General features: G+C 42.7%; 1 protein-coding gene across 1 annotated transcript; it reads left to right on the top strand.

Moving 5' to 3' along the window:
* The first annotated feature begins 1697 nt into the window (after positions 1-1697).
* KCNJ11 (potassium inwardly rectifying channel subfamily J member 11) lies at positions 1698-3686 on the top strand. The gene has a single exon (XM_056493771.1). It carries the CDS (start codon positions 1820-1822, stop codon positions 3008-3010), a length of 1191 nt encoding a protein of 396 aa, XP_056349746.1. The 5' UTR covers positions 1698-1819; the 3' UTR covers positions 3011-3686.
* The last annotated feature ends 15231 nt before the right edge of the window (positions 3687-18917 follow it).

The raw sequence follows: 18917 nt of genomic DNA, 5'->3' as shown, positions 1-18917 counted from the left end.
GTAGTTAACACACTAGAAGTGTAGGTGCAAGGTGACATTCACAACAAGGACACAAAAAGAGTCTAGGAGATGAAGGGATGTAGAGAAAGGGGAAACACCTTTGGCTGAGCTCAGTGGCCTGGCAGCCACGTGCTGCCTTGGTGCTCTTCTGGTTTATTTATCAAAGCAGCAGGAAAGATGAACCAGGTTGGGAAACTGACCCCTCCAAAAGGAACTGATGTGTGCAAGGACATGCCACTATTCATATATAAAAAAGTAGAAATAGTCTAAAGTAATAGTAAACATTTCATTTCAAGACCTGTAACTACTGCTTGGAGAGCTCAGAGTGATTACTTCTAACTACTATTCCAAAATCCCTAGGTGGGCTGCTTTAAGTAGCTGTAGGTGGTGAAAGTTAATTTCAACCCCAACTGGCTGATTCCCAGACATCAACTGGACAATTGCCTTGCCCAGGGAATCAGTGCCAAGAGCTGTTTACAGCGTGGACCAAAGCACTTTGAGCCAAAATGAAGGGAAAGTCCATGGACACACGTCGTGTAATTAGAAAATAAATAATCGCAAATCCATTGGTATTAAATAAAAAACTCTCATCCAGAATATCCTGGGATGCTGTAGAAACTCCACAATGTTGGTCTCTAAACTGAAATAGAAACAAAATATTGAAACCAGAGGAAATAAACACATCAATGAGAACAGTGCTGTTTACACAGTTGCAAAGCCACATCAGAATGTTTTTAAATAATGCATCTTGTCAGGAGGATATATCCTTATAGACATGCCCATGTATATATTTATACCCACAGAGACATCCCAGTGTCTCAGACAGGTTCCTGCCTTCCTTTGTTGGCTTTTGTCAGGATTTTAATGCCTGTCTGGAAGTTCATGTCACTGGGGGTTAACCTTTTGCATCCAGATTTATTTTTTTTGGCAACTTTTGCTGCTGTTTGGACTGTAGACATTTTCCTGAGCAGTCACAGCTCACATCATTTCAGTCTCCTGTCTTAAAAAAAAAAAAAAAAAAAAATTCCCCCCCCCCCAAAAAAAAACCAAAACAAAACAAAAAAAACCCTTGTTTATTCTAAATAATTCTGGGGAAATTTTGAGTGGGATTGAGCCCCTTTAGTTCCAAACCTCTGTTTAGAAATTACATCCTTGGATTCAGCTTTTTCTGGCAAATTTCCTACTACTGCCTACGCGATTTATCAGATGGATGCTTTCCTCTGATTTACCGAAAGACGTGCAGGTGACTTTCCGTTTATTATTGTTATTCCTATTATTATTATTAGTTATATTACTGATATTATTATTATTATTATTATTATTATTATTATTGTTATTGTTATTGTTATTGTTATTGTTATTGTTATTATTGTTATTATTATAGTTATTATTATAGTTATTATTATAGTTATTATTATAGTTATTATTGTTGTTGTTATTATTGTTATTGTTTTTATTACAAAATCCTCTTTTAAAATCGGCCAGTAGCTGTTTTTCTCCCCCCCACCCTTCCCCCTCCATTTCACGGAATAACCACCCGACATGAAGCCGCGGCATCCCACAAAGGAGCCCCTGCTAATGGAAGGCAGCAAATCCGTCCTGCATCGAATGTTTACACACAAACGGCGGCCCGAAACCCTTCCCCCGGAGATGATAAAAAAAAGGAAAGGAGGGTGAAAAGGTAAAGAAACGCCCCCAGGCGCGGCGGGGAGCGCTCGGGGCCGGCTGCGGCGGCGCTCCCCGCTCCGCTCCGCTCGCTCGCCGGGCTCGGGCACGGAGAGGAGCACCGCCCGGAGCTGCCGGGCCGCCGCCCGGGGCCATGCTCTCCAGGAAGGGGATCATCCCCGAGGAGTACGTGCTGACCCGGCTGGCCGAGGACGTGCCGGATCACGCCCGGTACCGCGCCCGGGAGCGGCGGGCGCGCTTCGTGGGCAAGAACGGCGCCTGCAACGTGGCCCACAAGAACATCCGCGAGCAGGGGCGCTTCCTGCAGGATGTCTTCACCACGCTGGTGGACCTCAAGTGGCCGCACACGCTGCTCATCTTCACCATGTCGTTCCTGTGCAGCTGGCTGCTCTTCGGCATGGTCTGGTGGCTCATCGCCTTCGCCCACGGCGACCTGGACCACAGCACCCGGCTGCAGCGGGACCCCGCCGAGGGCGCGGCCGCCTTCGTGCCCTGCGTGACCAGCATCCACTCCTTCACCTCCGCCTTCCTCTTCTCCATCGAGGTGCAGGTGACCATCGGCTTCGGCGGCCGCATGGTGACGGAGGAGTGCCCGGCCGCCATCCTGGTGCTGATCGTGCAGAACATCGTGGGGCTGGTGATCAACGCCATCATGCTGGGCTGCATCTTCATGAAGACGTCGCAGGCGCACCGGCGGGCGGAGACGCTCATCTTCAGCAAGCACGCGGTGATCGCGCTGCGGGAGGGCCGCCTCTGCTTCATGCTGCGGGTGGGCGACCTCCGCAAGAGCATGATCATCAGCGCCACCATCCGCATGCAGGTGGTGAAGAAGACCGCCAGCCTGGAGGGCGAGGTGGTGCCCCTCAACCAGATCGACATCCAGATGGAGAACCCCGTGGGGGGCAACAGCATCTTCCTGGTCTCGCCGCTCATCATCTACCACGTCATAGACAAGAACAGCCCCCTCTACGACATCTCCCCCGTGAACCTGCACCACCACGAGGACCTGGAGATCATCGTCATCCTGGAGGGGGTGGTGGAGACCACCGGCATCACCACCCAGGCCAGGACCTCCTACCTGGCCGACGAGATCCTCTGGGGCCAGAGGTTTGTGCCCATCGTGGCCGAGGAGGACGGGCGGTACTCGGTGGACTACTCGAAATTCGGCAACACGGTGAAAGTGCCCACGCCCTCCTGCACCGCCAGGCAGCTGGAGGAGGACAAGAGCATCATGGACACCATGCCGCTGTCCCCTAAAGGCACAATAAGGAAAAGGTCTGTCAAGCTAAAGCCCAAGTTTACCATAAGTGAAGAGCCTTCCTGATGCCTTCTGACTGGGAAACTCTGTTAGGGCTTTGTGTCTGAAAGATCTCATGAACTCAAAACACTGAGGTGGCCTCTTACTGTTTTTTTAAAAATTCAGGTTGGTAGCACAAGGTATGTTCTGGTGTTATTTATTGTGGGGAAATCTAAAGGTAATTATATTTTTTTAAAGGCGTGAGAGATTTCAAGCAGAACTGGGAGTAGGGAAAATCGGGGTCTGCAGCTTTAAATTTCAATTCAGACTATTTAATTGCACGATCATTCTGCGTTGATTCCACTGCAGGTAATGACACATTTTCTCAAGAAATAAATGTGTATTTATCCTCAGAGATTGCAGTTTTTAGGGTCTTGCAGTGTTCGCAAGTCAGTAGTTTTTAACTGGTGGTTTTCTTCCTAACTTGAACAATCAATATAGCAAAATAAAAAATTAATAATTAATAAAGTAGGCTGGATTTAAATGATAAAAAAAAAAAGGGTCAGGCAATGACACAAGACCAGATCTGGAAGTGTCTCTATATTATACTGTATGTCTCAAAGAAATTAACTGCTGGATTTGCATCATCCATATTGTGTTGTATGGAGCCACTCCTACCACATGCAGTATGAAATGTATTTGAATATTTACTTTTGTTTATTTCAAAAGCCTTTACACTTCCAAAATAAAACATTCAGGAATACCTTTTTGTACTGTACCTTTCTGAGAGTAAGTAATGCTTTGCCTTTCAAAGGAGTAGCAGATAATATGCAGTTGATATTAATTATAAATAGGAAAAAATCTGCATTTTAATTTTGTAACGAAGAGAAGCAGCATTCCCTCTCTCCAAGCCACACAGCAATAGGATATTCAGTACAAAAATTAACCTCTCCCTTGGGTCACGGTGAATTCTGCTAGATAATCAGGGAATAAAAATAGAATTACATGTTTTGAATGAAAGGACAGTGAATGCTGAATGCTGAAAATATATCTGCATGCAGTAGGGAAAAGCTTTTACTCCTTTCCCTTTTGTAAAACAAAACAAGGTTTTTTGTGCTTAGGGGAAGGAGGGGTGTACAAGACAGCGTGGTCTCTTCTGGGATGCTGTGTCAAAAACATTGCTGCTGCTGCTGAGGAAACAATTCCCTTTCCAGCCTCATCCTGGCCTCCCTCTGCAGCTGGTGCCTGCCTTGGTTTTCAGCTGAATCCAAGATCTGTCATTTGCCAGCAAACATGAAGGAGCCATGTTCACTCTCTCCATCTCACAGTGCCAACAGGAACAATTCCCCTTCTCCCACCCCTGCAAATCCACTCTCTGGAGTTCCTGGTGACAACAGCAAGTTTGTTTCTACACAGGGGTATTAGGAGATGGCAGCAGTACTAGCAAACTGCCACCCAGCTAAAAAAACACATAGTGTCCATATAAAACCTAAAAAAGCATCACAGAACTGATCCCACAGCTGCCTGCACAGGCTGTGCAGAGAGGCACCAACTTACTTTAAACATAATTAATTATTCAAGGAGGATCTAGTATCAGTATTGTGTGCTCTGTAGTTCACAACAGGCACCTTAAATTGTTTGTGTTCAATCAGTGGGTGAAATTAAGTATTGGGCTAAAATGAAAAATTATTTGTTATGTTTTTGGTGTTTATGTATTTTGGTTTTATGAAGCATTATCAGACTGCCAGTTATGGGAATAAATGCCTGATCAGCTTCCAGCTCCCCAGTACATCTATATTATTCTGTGGACAGCTCTGAAAAATGTGAAATGAGTTTCACAACAAAATGACAGTAAAACTAGCATTAGCAAGTAGTCAGCAAGGAGAACTTGGAAAGGCACATTTTATATTTGTAATCATAACCCCCCAACCTCCCAGTTTTTTTAAATAGGGCATGATTAAATGCCTTACATGATTAAATTTCTTCTGTAAGATCAAATCATTGTCACATTATTTTCTGGCTTTGCCTTTTTTCCTGCCCCTGTCTCCCATTGCCTGTCAGAGGGCACTTACAGTAGAGATCCCTGCATTTCCAGGCACCTCTGCTCCTTTGAAACTTCATTGTTCTTTTTCACTTGCCACAAAATCACTGCTCTGCTCTCACCAGAGTCATTCACAAAATATTAGTTGGCTTTCCAGTGGCTTGAAATCTTTGGCCTCCCCATGAGTCTCCTCATGCCTTATTTCAATGTGTAAGATGCACCTTAAGGTTCTCTCATAAAACCACTTCAGCTCTGGTTGTGTTTTAAAGCTCTTCTCAAGATTTGACCTAAATGTGAAGCAGTTTCAGCAGCCACACCATGCAACCATTTTCAGGAACTGATGCAAGGTTCTTTTTACCTCGGGGGAGTCTGTGAAGCTGAGAGGTGGAAAATTCCCTTTGCTCCCTGTGAGATGGGAGGGAAAGGATGGGAAGAAACAGCCTCTGTTCCCTGGGCTGTGTCAGGACCATCTTATGTGTCACCTCTTCTTCAAAAATCTGCCTGATTTTTCTGAAGGCTTGCAGAACAGAAGCACCATAATATTATGAGGAAGGCAGGATTTGTGCTGCTAAAATCACCATAGTGAATGATTTGAATCAAAGCTGGTGATTTTGAATCTCAGGATTGTTGTGCTATAAAATCCTTTTGTTCTTTCACCATTTAAAATATTCAGAAGCATTTTGGGGGCTGAGCAAGGAAGGATGAGCATATTTATTTCTCTCTAAGAGTATTACTTCCTTTTGGGAATCCTTTCATTTTGGCACTTATTTGGGAGCACAGGTATCTGCAATTTTCCTTAAAGCCTGCTGACCACCCCCATTCTCTGTGGGAAGGCTCTGCAGAAGGCATCACTGCTATCATTTGACACAGAGAACTCCTCATTCCTAGCAGTGAGCAAACACTGTGTTTTCCATAGTTGAACTCAGAAGTGAGTGGGCTTTTGAACTTTCTTTCTCAGCCCACACCTGCTTTTTGGTAGGTGGTGCCACAGTTTGGATCCTGCTGGGGAGAGCTGGGGCTCCCACGAGTTCTTGGCACAGAGAGGGGTGGGAGGGAAGCTGGAGGCTGCATCACCTGCTCAGGGCTTGGGCATGGATACAAGTAGGAAGTCCAGAGTGATGAGTTTTGGCTATGGCAGAACCAACTGAGTCCATGGAATTGCTTTTTTGTGTGCTCCAGGAGGCCTGTGCTTGATTATCAGTTTGTACTCACAGGCTCACACTGTTCAGTGCTCTGGAATTGGAGCTTGTGGAGCTGCTTGGGTGGAGAGAAGGGTCACAGAGCTGGGTGATCAGAAAGGGACACTGCAGAACATTTACATGGTTTTAAAATGCTTGTGGTGGCTGCTGGTGAGCCACTGGGCATCTCAGTTCATGTTGCATTTCCTAATGAAATCCAAACATATGTACACAAAATTAGATTATAACAAGGTCTGACTTTCTCTCTTTATCCCTCCAGGCACATGATAAGTAGAGTATTGCAGCATTGCACTTCAGTAGGACATGTCCCTATAAAATAGATACAAGCCAGAAGTGAACTCAGGAGATGGCATTATAAGGGAAAAGAGAGTCAGGAGTACAAAATAAATACATTTAAAATCCAAAAGTTACACAGTGTGAAGGCAATGTCAAGCAGTAATAAACTGTTTCATTTTGAAGCACCAGCAAAGGTGTGACAATGCTGAGATGAGAGATCAGGAAAAAAAAGTAGAAAGGAGAGGCTGGAATGAGAGCCTTTAACAAGGCCAAGGTCTACATGCTAGCATAGATTAGCAACAGGGTCAATGTCAAAATCCAGGCTGCCCTGTAAAGTGAGACTGCAGCCTGGGCAGGATCAGCATTGCTCAATCAGTGGGTAAATATTGCTGCTGGTTGAGCAAGGCAGGAGACACAACAGAGCCCTGCTGGAAGCTGTGCTGGGAGGGCTTGTTGGGGTCTGACCCTCGTGGTTAGTTAGGTATTAATAGTTAATGATATCAAATTAATGAGTAATTAACAGCTTTTGGAAAATTGAATCTGTTTCTCCGTGTTTTCCTTCCTTTTCCACTCTTTGCATCTCAGTCACTCCAGAGGATAATCATTGTAGGTGTGCTTGCACAGACTGGGACAAAGCACAAGAATGTTTTGGGGGGTGAAATACAACCTTAAAACAGATACTAGAAACCCAAAAGCTTCTGTGAAATTGCCAACTTTTACAGTGATTACTTGTACAAAGCATGGAAATATCTATTCTTAGGAACCAGATATTGATAAACCACCATGGATTTATGCTCCCTCTTGTTCATTTTGAAGGTTTGAGTAGAGGGGAGAGTGTTTTAGCTCTTCAGAATAGGGTTAAGGTTCAAAATCACTGCATTTAAGGCTCCCTGGTCACTCTTTTCCCTCTCCCTGTGCTCAATGCCATACTGGCATTCCCATTAAAAATGGGCAGGATAGGTGCTCTTTGCAGGGCATGTTCCCATGTGGAACCCCATTCCAGGTTGGACCTCTCCAACCCTACAGCCCTGATCTGAGCATCCTGGAAGGCAGCAGGGAAATTCCCACCCATTTCAGGGTATTTTTGGATCCAACCTGCCAGAAGCAGCAGAGGGAGGGATTTTCTCCTCCCTGCAGCCCTTGCTGGGGCAGAGGTGCTGCTGGGGGTGAGAAGAGCCTGGGGGAAGGAGAGCTGGGTGAGCTGGACCCCAGCAGGCACAGGGACTCGTGCTCAGCCTGGCTGGGGACTGCCTGCCTGTAACCAGTGACTCAGAGCACTATTTTTGATTCAGCAAGGGGAGAAGGATACGTGATACAAACCTCCACACCCCACTAAGGAGAACTATTAAAAGAGCAGAAGACATTCTTGAGAGGCTGCAGATACTGCTCTGTCCTGCTCTGAGCACTGTGGGGTGCCTGCAGAACATGCTGCCTGTTCTTCTGCCTTATGCTCCTGTTTTAATTTATAGCACGACTCCAATGAGTGATCACAGGGCAATCACTCAGTTTAAACAGAATTTTCAAAAATCAGAACCTGCAGCCCCTCTCTGCCACTTGCCTCTTGACCTTTGTGCTTGCCTCACTCAGGAGTTTAAGTGCAGGTGACACCACCCTGTGAGATTTCCTACCCAGCCCCTCTCCCTGCAGAGCAGAGCAGAGCAGCAATAAATGGCAATCCCATCACAATTGGAGGGGTGCCTTGTGACAGTGACCCCACAGAGAAACTTGTCCCCTCTTCCCTTCCCTCACTGGGAGCACCCTTTTCCTCCTCTAGCTGTTCATTCACTGTTTTAAGTGAATACTTACTTATAAGTTTTGCTCTTTGCCCAAGAGAAGGAAGGCACAGGCTGTAAATACCATTATTGCCTTATTCACAATAATATTATTCCTGAGTGGAGTAGAACCACTGAAATTGGCAGTGAGCATCAATGCCAGCAACAGGAACCCTTAACTTCAATGGACTCCAGTTCCCATTTTAAATCCCAGGCCTTCAAATCCAAGGAGGATTTCCAGGGAGTTCATTAGCACCAGGATTTCCCTCTAAGGCTGGGCACTATTGTTTAATAAGGTGAGCAGCTGACACAAACAGCCTCTGATGGGGCCTTTGCTGCAGAAGTGATGTTGATTCTCAGCTTCACCACTTCCTGGGAGCTTCTTCCTTTGCCTTGTGGGTAAAAATCTGCTTAATTTTCCTTTTCTTGAGCTTGAGAGAACATGGCTCTTGTGCATATTATGTAATCATTTTGCTAAGGTATTGAGTTTGTTCAATGTTTGTGTCATGGTTTTGCCATGTGCATGAAGGGTGAAGAGAGGTGAGTGTTGGTGTTTTTTCCCAAGTACAAGGGACAGGACAAGAGTAAATGGGCTCAAGTTATGCCAGGGGTGGATTAGGTTGGATATTAGGGAAAATTTCTTCACTGAAAGGATGCTCAGGAATTTGAACATGTTGACCAGTGTAGTATTTAAAAGCTGTGTGGATGTGTTGCTGGCTGACCTGGTTTAGTGCTGGGCTAACAGTTGGACTTGCTGCTCTTGAGGTTCTTTTCCAGCCTCTTTTCCAGCTCTTCTTTGATCATAAGTTCTCACTGTCTGCTGGTGAGTGTGTGCTTATGGTAATGGGCAAATAAAGTTTTTTGTTCTACTTTAGCTTTACAATTTGAGGAATAAAAATTAGCAAGGTGATGTTTGTTTCATGGGATAGGTGGAGAAAAGAAGCAGTGAGATCAGCAGGAAAATCAGAGATCTTCTTACAAATTTTATGGATTTCGGTGGAGCAGAGTGCCCAGAGAGCATCTTCTTTATGTTAAATGGTGGCAAATTCTTATTTAAATTATAACCACTAAACAGATATTTTTCCAAAGTCAGTATCTGTCTTTAGAAATGACTTTGTAGGAAGTAGCTGTTGCTTTCTCACAGGTTTTCTTCTATCAAGTGTTGCCTGGATATTCTACATTTAGAAGCCACTTGCTTTACTAAATAGATGCTTTTGACAGTGCTATTTGATTATTTGGTTTGCAAGGTTGTCCTTTCATGTTTCCTTTTTTAAATTACACCAAAGTTGATATTAATTTGACTCCTTTTCCTGATTTCTTCCCTCATTATTGTATGTAGCCTGAAAAGTGTGTCACTTCTGTTGTGCTCTTGTTTAAGGAGAAAAATAGAACTAAAATCTCCCCAGAATGCCATAGCCCTGTGACCCATGGTCAGAACTCTTAAATTACAATACTACCAAGGTATTTCAATGGTATCACAAGTGTTTCCACTCTTATGTGTTCTCTGTGTTCACTGAAGCCTCCGTTTTCTTTTTAAATGGAGCTAAGTCAAATTTTAAAATTTGTGTTTCCTCAAAAGTCTCACCTTCAGTAAAAACTCACATCTGAACCTACATTCTTCACTCTGTTTGCTTTTTGCAAGTTATATAAGAGATTAAACCAGACCTATCCTCATCCAGCCCTTATTTTCTACTTTTTTTCTCAAATGGGAATAGTTCCTTAAGGCAGAAAACTAAACTCATCCATTTGCTATTCCTTCCACACACCCAGAACTGAAGAGTCACATCACAGTAGCCTTGGATGTGCAGCAATACAATTTGTCTCCAAACTGGGAACTGCTTCTTGGCTGGATGGACCAGGATTTTTTATTTTCTTCTTTTCAGAGGGAAGTGAATAAATGTCTTGGCAGCAAAGCCACTCCATAAATATGTTGCTTTATGGCTGAGTGGTTTGTGTTTTGCTATTAAAACTGTAATTTCTACATTTCACTGATGTCCTGTAATGTTAAATAATTACCTGAAGAGACAATTACAAATATAAGACTCTCTGCTACCTCATTCCCATTGTTTGGACTTTGTCTTGAGCAGCCTCAGTGTGCAACTTGTGTGTTCAAAACCCTTCTCTTTATCTCTGCACCTCTCTGAGCTGCCAGAGATCCCTCACCTTCAGCTGACTTTCATATGAAAAAAACCCAGATTGGTTTAAAAACTATTTATATTAACTTGGGGTGGTGATGGATAATACAGATTCTGCCTCTTTCTTCCCATTCCATGCACATTGCTGATCCCAAACCTGGAGTTCTGTAGCCAATACAGGGCCCAGCAGCTGCTGAATCCTTTCACTTATCAAATGTTCCAGTGATATTTGCCTGCTGAGGTGAGGATCATGCTCAGGGGTGATGTTATCAGAATGGCCTTTACAGTTTTGCTCTGCTCTGAAACTACAGAGACTTTTTGTGCCTTTGATTTGCTGTTCAGCAGATGCAGTTATCAGCAGCCCTGTTAGTTTTCTCTACAAAGCAGGCAGGAATTAAGTTAATTACAATTAGTAATGTTCTTATACTGATATTACTGACATTAAAGGGAGTTAGTGTATCCATAGAAAAATCCACAGTCTCACATTTAAAAGTATTTCCCAATTTATACAAGCCTACAAAATTTTTAGTAATGTTGTTCTCATTCCTCAGTATCCAGGGATCATTGCTTTTCACATTGTCTCTCAGGAAACTGCTCCAAAGTGTGCTGAATTCAAGAGATGTCATTCTGCTGGCTTAAAAAAGTCTGGATGTGGTTCAGAGAATGCCTGGCTAAAATGGTGTGCTGGCACTCACATTTCATTCATTTTCCTGAAGCAGTTAAAATAAATGAAAAAACACTGAGCAGTAGTTGTTGAGAGGTTTCACTTGGTGAGCTAGAGGTGCAAAGTTTTGTTAGTTTGTTTTTTGAAGTTTACTTTGTAGCTACAGCTCATTCATTGCCTCAGCGGGGTGGAAAATTTTGAACATTTCCAGAATTTTCTGCCACACAGAAATACTTGTTTAAAGACATGATCTGCTTTAGGTAAGACTCCAATACCTTTAATAACTTTGTGGCATCTCTTATTCCTTTATCCAAACTTGAGCATTTGCAAAGCTAGTGCCCAAATTTAAACTAACTTCTGAGAGGTAACAAATAATCATAAAATAATACAGTTTGCAAGAGGGAGTTGATAGGCTTGTCCTAAACATGTTTGATGATACCAGGTACAAAATTTGATATGGAAAGTCCAAGACTGTTGACTGTGGTTTGTGTAGAAATTTCTCATCTAGTGGAGACAACAGAAGACTTTGCTAAAGCAAGAGGGAAAGTCTTCCTTTGAAAAGCTGCTGCAGCAAAATACTCCTGGGACACTGAGCCAAGAGTGATTTATTGCAGAGGAAGGAGTTGCACCAGAGCAAAGGAATGTTTGGGTGTTCAGTGAGACACTGCACTCTCATATGTGCATACAAAGTGTGTCACACTGATGTATTAAAAGGAATAAAAGTTGGTCCTTTTTTAAAGGGTGTTTTAAAAGTTTGGGTTTTTTCCTGGCAGCAGGAATAAGACCAAAGTATGGCTCCTATCACTATGATAGCAATTAATCACTTGACTTGAGCAGGAGTTTTCAGCCCAGTCACCATCACCCACCAACCAAAACTTTGTCACTTTGCTGCAGAAAAAGGAGAAGATTTCTAGTTTGAGGGCAAACCAGTTAAGAAGTCAACCCCAGGCAGAGGTTTGATGCAAGTCCTCAAGTATGAAAAGCAAAATCTATAGTGCTTTCTAGCCTCTAGGATTTTACAGCAGGGTAAATATGAAATTACATCTTGTGGTTGAGAGGGGAGAAGGAAAGAGAAATTGTTCCTGTCAGATGTGATCTCATGGAAAACAAATTGGTGGTGGAATGGCAGGATTAAAGATAACAGAACTCAATTTGTGGCTTTTATTTTTTTTCCCCAACCACTTTACTTTCAGCATTTCATAGTGGGGAATGTAACATTCTACACTCACTTGAAATAAAACAATTCAAGCAAAGAAAAAACCCAAGTAAAATTCAGCCTTTGTTTATACCAGTTTGTTGGAGCTTTTGTAGAGACTCTCAACAGCAAAAATAACATGAGTGAATAGATCTTGTGGAGCACTGCATGGATTAATTTGATGGAAAGCTGCAGCCAGGGTCTCCTGGGCTGAACTGTGCTTGCACAGTGACTCATGAGTTACACCTTCCTGGCCCAAATGACTCTGTACAACTGAAACAAAATTATTGTCCCCTACAAATTGCATCAAACTGTGCTCTGTACTGCCCTTCCAGTGAGAGAGCATCAGAGATTTATTTTATGTGCCTGAGAACCTTAGAAATGCCTCCCTTATAAAAACAGGTTTCTCCAGGCTTTATTATTTTGAAAACAACTTTACTTTTTGACAAATATGAAAGCTGTAGTGTCATCTGAAGCACAGGATCAAGGTAGAAGCATTTGCCTGAGTGGCCCAGTAGCTCTTGTCTGACATTGATTATATCCTCCTCCAATAACCACTGAATTTTAATCTCTTTAGGTCAGAAACCACTTGGTCTGCACACAGAGAAACTATAGAGTATTTCCTACTGCTAGATAAGCAGATAAAGATGTGAAAAGGAGGTCAAAGAAACTTGATTATTCATCTCTTGTCATTTATATATTTGGTTATTTATAAAGGAAGCAAGAAGAATTCAGTCTCAGTAAGAAATATGAAAAATAATGTTCTTTTGACAACTTAAACACAACTAACATTTAGTCCTCTGGCTATGAAAATTTATTTATTTATGTTAATTTAGTACTCCTCCAACTACAAGGCTTCTGTAGCAAATGTACCATGTAACTACATGTTTTATTTCTCTGGTTTATGAAGTTCCCAGTTACTCCTTGCTGCTCTTTTTCATGTCCTTGTAACAGCTATGCCAGCACAATTTTAAAACTTAGAAATTACAAAGTACAAGTGGCTGCAGGAGGAATAATCTATTTATTTTCTCTTAAAGGGTCAGTGTCATATTATTAAAATATGCTTCCTCAGGAAAACACAAACTCCAAGAGCTATTCTTTCCTTTTTTTTTCCTTGTAAGAGTTTCTTAAAACCTTCAAAGATAAGTAGACCACTGCTCAGTGGATAAGGCTCTCTGATTTTCACTAGGGTAGACAGGAATACAGATGCCATGGACACTGAAATTCTCAGGCTAACTCTGTTTTTAAGCTTAATCTAATCCTCGGGCTAGATTTAGATCTACATTTTTCTTTTTTTATGTGTTGGTTTGCAAGTGCAGTGCTCTGTAGATGTCTCATAGTTGGACAATCAGGCTTGTGTGGGATTTTATTTGTTTTTTTCCTAAATACTTTATTGAGATAGTTTGTGACAAATCCTGTGAAATCTTATCAAGAGCAGCACTTGTGTTGCTCCTTAGGTCCAGCCCTCTCAAAACTCTCTATTTCTGGTGTGTCAGTGCTTATGAAGCTGGACATGCAGGACACAGCTGCCCTGACCTCCCTCCAGGGCAGACTTGGAGCCAACTGGTCTCATGGCAGAGCTAGCACAGCTTTAAAGGCAGTATGTCCTTTCCAGAAGTTTTCAAGTGGACCAAAGAGAAAAGCATCAGCACACTGCCCAAAGGATGCAGGATGAGAGAATCACCTTGGATTTCCTTGCAGTGCCCTTGGAGTGTGCAGCATCAGCAATGAGCTGTCTGGGGGGTTGTGGAAATGGAATTTGGCTGACTTTGCAATGCAGTTGTGTCTCCAGCAGCAAGTCAAAGATCTTTGTCTTTAACTTCAGGATCTGCAGAGGATCCTTGTAAGAGCTGATCATCATCTCTTTGCCTAAAGAGTTCAATTCCTTCAGGAAATAAAGAGTTCAATTCCTTCAGGAAAGAAGGAATGAGCTGTGCAAGTTGAAGAGCCTTCACAGCAGCTGGCATGTCCATTCAGCTCTAGTGGGGCTAAAAAAGCAAATCACCAGATTTATAGAAAGTTTTATCAAGACAAGAGAGCACAGCAAGGTGCTGGTTTAAGGAACCCATGCTGGAAGCCCAGAGCACAGGCTAAAACAAGAGGGTTGGGGTTGGATGGGCTTTATGATTGCACCCAGTGCAGATGCTAAATTCCTCTGGAGAAATACTTTTCCTGGTTAGGGAGATCCAGTGGCTGTGACCAACAGTGCACAAAAGTGCCATTGTCCTCTGTGGGTGCCTGAAACTGAAAAGCTTTCAGATCCTCCTGATTCTTTAGCAGAATTGCTTTGTCTTCTCCCACAGCACTGCTTTGTGTGTCAGAGGAAAATGTGAACCTTCCTCTCTTGTGGGTACTTCAGATAAGAAGTTGTAGTAGTAATGATTTGGGATGAAAGCCCACAAGCTCATGATTCAGAACAGCTTCTTCTAAATGCTTCTTTTTTGTGTTTCCTTTGAACAATGCTACTTTTTGAGGAGCAGTAAGGAAAAAGGATACCCTTGTCTGTGGATACACACTTACCCCAGTGGTGGGACAGCCTGCTCAGCTTCTGGGCAGTCTTGGGGAGCTATGTGGGAAGTGAGCTGTATTTACACAGTGCCTGCCTAAAATAAGCTGGAGTTTGCTTTTTTGTTTTTCAACCCACAAGCATAAGTCTTCTTCACTTTACAGATGTTTAGATACTGGACTATGATAGTGCATTAAAGTATTTTATTGCCTTATTGCTTTAAAGTGTGCAATTACAATCTCTTAATTGAAAAGCTGCCATTATTTAAATAGCCTTTAGTCCACCAGTGTTGCCAGATATGTGGCTGAGAGTCAGCTACAGCCAGGCAGCCTCCAAAGTTTGTTCTCTGTGAATTTGTTTGTAAAGAGTTATTTAGATGCTTCAGTTTGTCATAGTTTAATAATAAAAAAAACATGTAATCGAGCAGTTGGGAGTTATCACTTTGAAGTTCTACTGCTGACACCTGTGCATCAGGCATGAGTAGGAGGATGTACATTAGCTGTTTTTTGGGTCAAACTGCATCTCTTCAGCCAGTCCTTTGTGGCAGGATGGGAATGCACTGCCTCTAGTCCCAGCACAATAATTTCATAATTTCATATTATGTTTCATAACTACTATGCTGAAATACGTTTTTGAGGGGGGTAAAACAAACTTTTATTTGTTTGGGTTTTGTTTGGAAATTTTAAAAAATGCTCTGTGCACACTTGGTGCCACCCTGGCTTTGTCCAGAGGAGCCCAAGGGACATCTGAAACATTTAGGACATGTCTAGACTGAAAGCTGAGCTGATGGAACTTGCATGAGCTGGCAGGGCCAGGGTCTGCAGTGCCACGTCAGGCACAGATGGCTTTGAAATCTTCAGCCCAACTGCAGCTGCCAAGGAACCAAAGGAAAACTTTTTGCTTTTAAGCAAAAAGTAAAGGAGTGTGAGAATAAAAAGGGAGTAAAGGCATGGAGTGTTGGTTTTGGGAGCTGGGGTAAAGTCAAGTACCCCAAGGTAAGGAGTATTCCAGTGCTGGCTGCAGCTGCTCATCCTTCCTATCAGCCTCAGAATAAATCATCTGCAGGAACAGTTTTCAGTGTAGAAATTGTAACACAGTCAGAATTGAAATGTAGACACTGGAAGCCACAGATGTGGTTGATAGTGCTTAATGTACAGGAAAGCTCAGCCCAAAACAAGCAGCTGCTAATCCAAAGACTGAGCCAACTGAAGTGCAACTTGGGACCTGTAAATAATTCATAGATAAATTAATAAAGACTATTATGGTGATACTGTCATCACCTGTAGATCAGACTAAAGATACTCATCAGGATGGATAACTGGCTGGTTATTTTTCTCATCTGAAAAAAAAGCAGAAAGTTAAAATACAGGCAGTTAGACTATGACTAGCATATGTGATTTCTTAAGTTCCTTCATATTTTATAATAAATGAATTTTTACAGCACTAAACTTTCCTCTTGTTAAAAAGTAAAAAGCATAGAAAGAGGGTTTGTAGGCTAAGAATATAAAGCTGTTGTAGCTGAAATTGAGTCGTGGCTTTATATGCAGTGAATAATATGATGCTGAACACAGACAATTAAACTAGGGATAAAGGGAAACTGCTCATAAATTTAAGATGTGCCTGGATGGCAACTCCTTATTCTTTGATTTGAGTTTTCCTATTTAACAGGATGATTTTTATGAGATTTCTTGGCTGTTCTTTCAGAGACCAAGTGAAGCAGCATCCCTAAACTGGCTTTAATATATGCAATTTTCACCTTTAGGACTCCCAAGGGAAAAAATAACAACTTGCATCTGCCTCCAAAGGAGCTGTTTCTTGAGCAGCCTCAGGAGTGACCATGATCTGGTGCCTTTATAATCTTGTTTCCTCCAGAAAAATACAGGTTGCTGCCTGGTTTGGTTTCTCTAATATGTAGGATCCTATTCCAGCACTGTGGTTTCAAGCTGTAAATGTAAAATGTGAAAACTTAAAATGCTTTTCATGGTCAGTATCTTGGGGTTTTAAATACCAGCCATCCCTCGTGTTGTTCCCCAGTTGTGGTGTACTGAACTCGAAGATGAAGTCTGGTACAGAGGTGTCTATTCAGGAAGAACATCATTAGCTCAGTGCTCATTTACACTTTCAAGATCTCTTTCAAAAGGAAACAGAATAATGGTAAGAAATGTGTTTCTGTAGAAGGAAAAAAAAACAAAAACCCTTTTTGAGATATGGCAGCTGCTGTTGGTTTTTGAGGGATCACTCTGTTTTCAGCATCCTATTTTATTATGCCACCACTCTGCTTCTTAATTAGCTCAGGAGAGGGAGCAATCCTTGTCTTGAGACTCCCTCTAGTGAGGAATGGTGTGCAGCTCAGTGTGCTCGTTAGGTGAGAAATCCTCGTGTGCTCTAACAGTGTTGGATCACTTCTCCACGGCACAAAAAGCACTGGCACCGTGTGCACAGCTGGTGGGACTGGCGTGGGCTCAGGAGCTCAGGGCTGCTGCAGTGGGCGCTGCCTTCCTGCGAGTGGAAATTCCCTGCACTGGAGTTTGCTCAGGGCTCAGCTCCATGGCTCAGCAACTCATCCTCTCCTCCTGGGTGGGCCCTGCATTTGTCAATTGGGATAACTCCACTGTGGTGCTCATTCCAGGCTGAGAGGGCTGCCTGTGCCTCCATCCCACTTTCTGCCACAGCCCTGGTGACAGGGAGCACAAAAATGGGAGCACAAAAATGGAAGCACTCTTCTCGGTGTATTAACAGCAGTGATAAGATAGTGAGAGAGAGTGTGAAATGAGATATTGGGGGGAAACTCTGCATTGTATGCACTGGCACCTTCTCTAACACAGAAATGGCTCTGTGGGCAGCTCCTGGGGAGACACCAGCTGTGAGCTATTATGTGTTTGAGGAAATTCTCGTTTGAGTAAATACAAATTGTTTGCACGGGGACTGAGCAGCAACTGCTGGGCAGTCACTCAGACTAACAGCTGCTTGAATTGATGGCAAAGGGGCAAAGAATGGAGAGGTCCCTTCTGGTGTGCTGCTCTGTCTCTGCCTTTCTCACTGAAAAACATGCCAGGTTTAGAAACTAAATTATCTCTGAAAAATTCTTTCCCTCACTGATACTGTACTTCACCACATAAGCAAGTAGGTAGGGTGTTATTTAGTACAGGTTTTTGATACTGTAATTCTAGAAACTGTTACTATTGGATACAACCTGATTCTGGCAAGTGTAGCTTTTAAGGCATTGGGTAACATTAGGGTAACTGTAGAAGGTTTTGACATTTACTATGTGTGGATGCATAAATAATAGGACTCAAACTCATTCCTTCCTTTTTCATTATGTAAAAATAATTCATTTTTAGAAATGTAGCTTAACTATAGTCAGTGTTGCTGGTTTTAGATAGAACTTTCATGTCACAGACTTGGTACAACTGGGACCAACCTCTGGGACAGCTCTTGGCATCTGCTACCTACTTGTACATAAATTGTACAATAAATTGTCCTTGCACCAAAGGACAAGCTTCATTTCTGTACAAAACCCTACCATATATCATGTTTTTCTAATCTAGATACATTTACAAGATAGAAATCTTTAGTGTGACTGGATGTGGCACCATATCCTGTGGATGTGAAGAGACCTTGCCCTAGCAATTTTCACATCCTGAAGTGGAAAACACCTGACTACAAATACAAAATCTAAGCACAGAATGCAACCCATAGAAAAATGTTTTATTAAGCCCATGGGTGCTTCACCTTCCTTGGGATTTCTGTTTTTAAGTCAGAGAAGTGTGGGATGGTGTTATGAGTTTGTAATGCTGTGGGACAGTAGGATTTTAGTTTGGTTTGTATTTTTATGAATAGAGAAAATTAAGCATTCAAGTACCTAATTAGTGAATAGTTACTGCAGTGAGGCAGCTGGTGCTAGGGAAGAACACAAGATCTCTTACATCTTATTTAATTTACGTCTTTCCAGAAAGCAAGAAGTGGAGGGCAAACAGGAAGGACTTCTGAGGAGGCTCCAGGGTGACCTGTGGCCTTTCACTACCTGAAGGGAGCCTGTGAGAAAGATGGAGAGAGACTTTTTACAAGGACATGTAGTGACAGGACAAGGGGAAAATGGATTCAAACTGAACAGGGAAGGATTAGATTAGGTGTTAGGTTAGATATTAGGAAGAAATTATTTGCTGTGAAGGTGGTGAGGCTCTGGTACAGCTTGCCCTGGAAGTG

This window comes from Oenanthe melanoleuca, chromosome 5 (assembly GCF_029582105.1).
Source record: "Oenanthe melanoleuca isolate GR-GAL-2019-014 chromosome 5, OMel1.0, whole genome shotgun sequence".
NCBI classification, from domain to species: Eukaryota; Metazoa; Chordata; class Aves; order Passeriformes; family Muscicapidae; genus Oenanthe; species Oenanthe melanoleuca.
This window is presented reverse-complemented; position numbering and strand designations above follow the sequence as displayed.

Bases quoted from the DNA above. Each gene is read 5' to 3' on its own strand.
- KCNJ11 (XM_056493771.1), top strand. From the start codon at position 1,820: ATGCTCTCCAGGAAGGGGATCATCCCCGAGGAGTACGTGCTGACCCGG.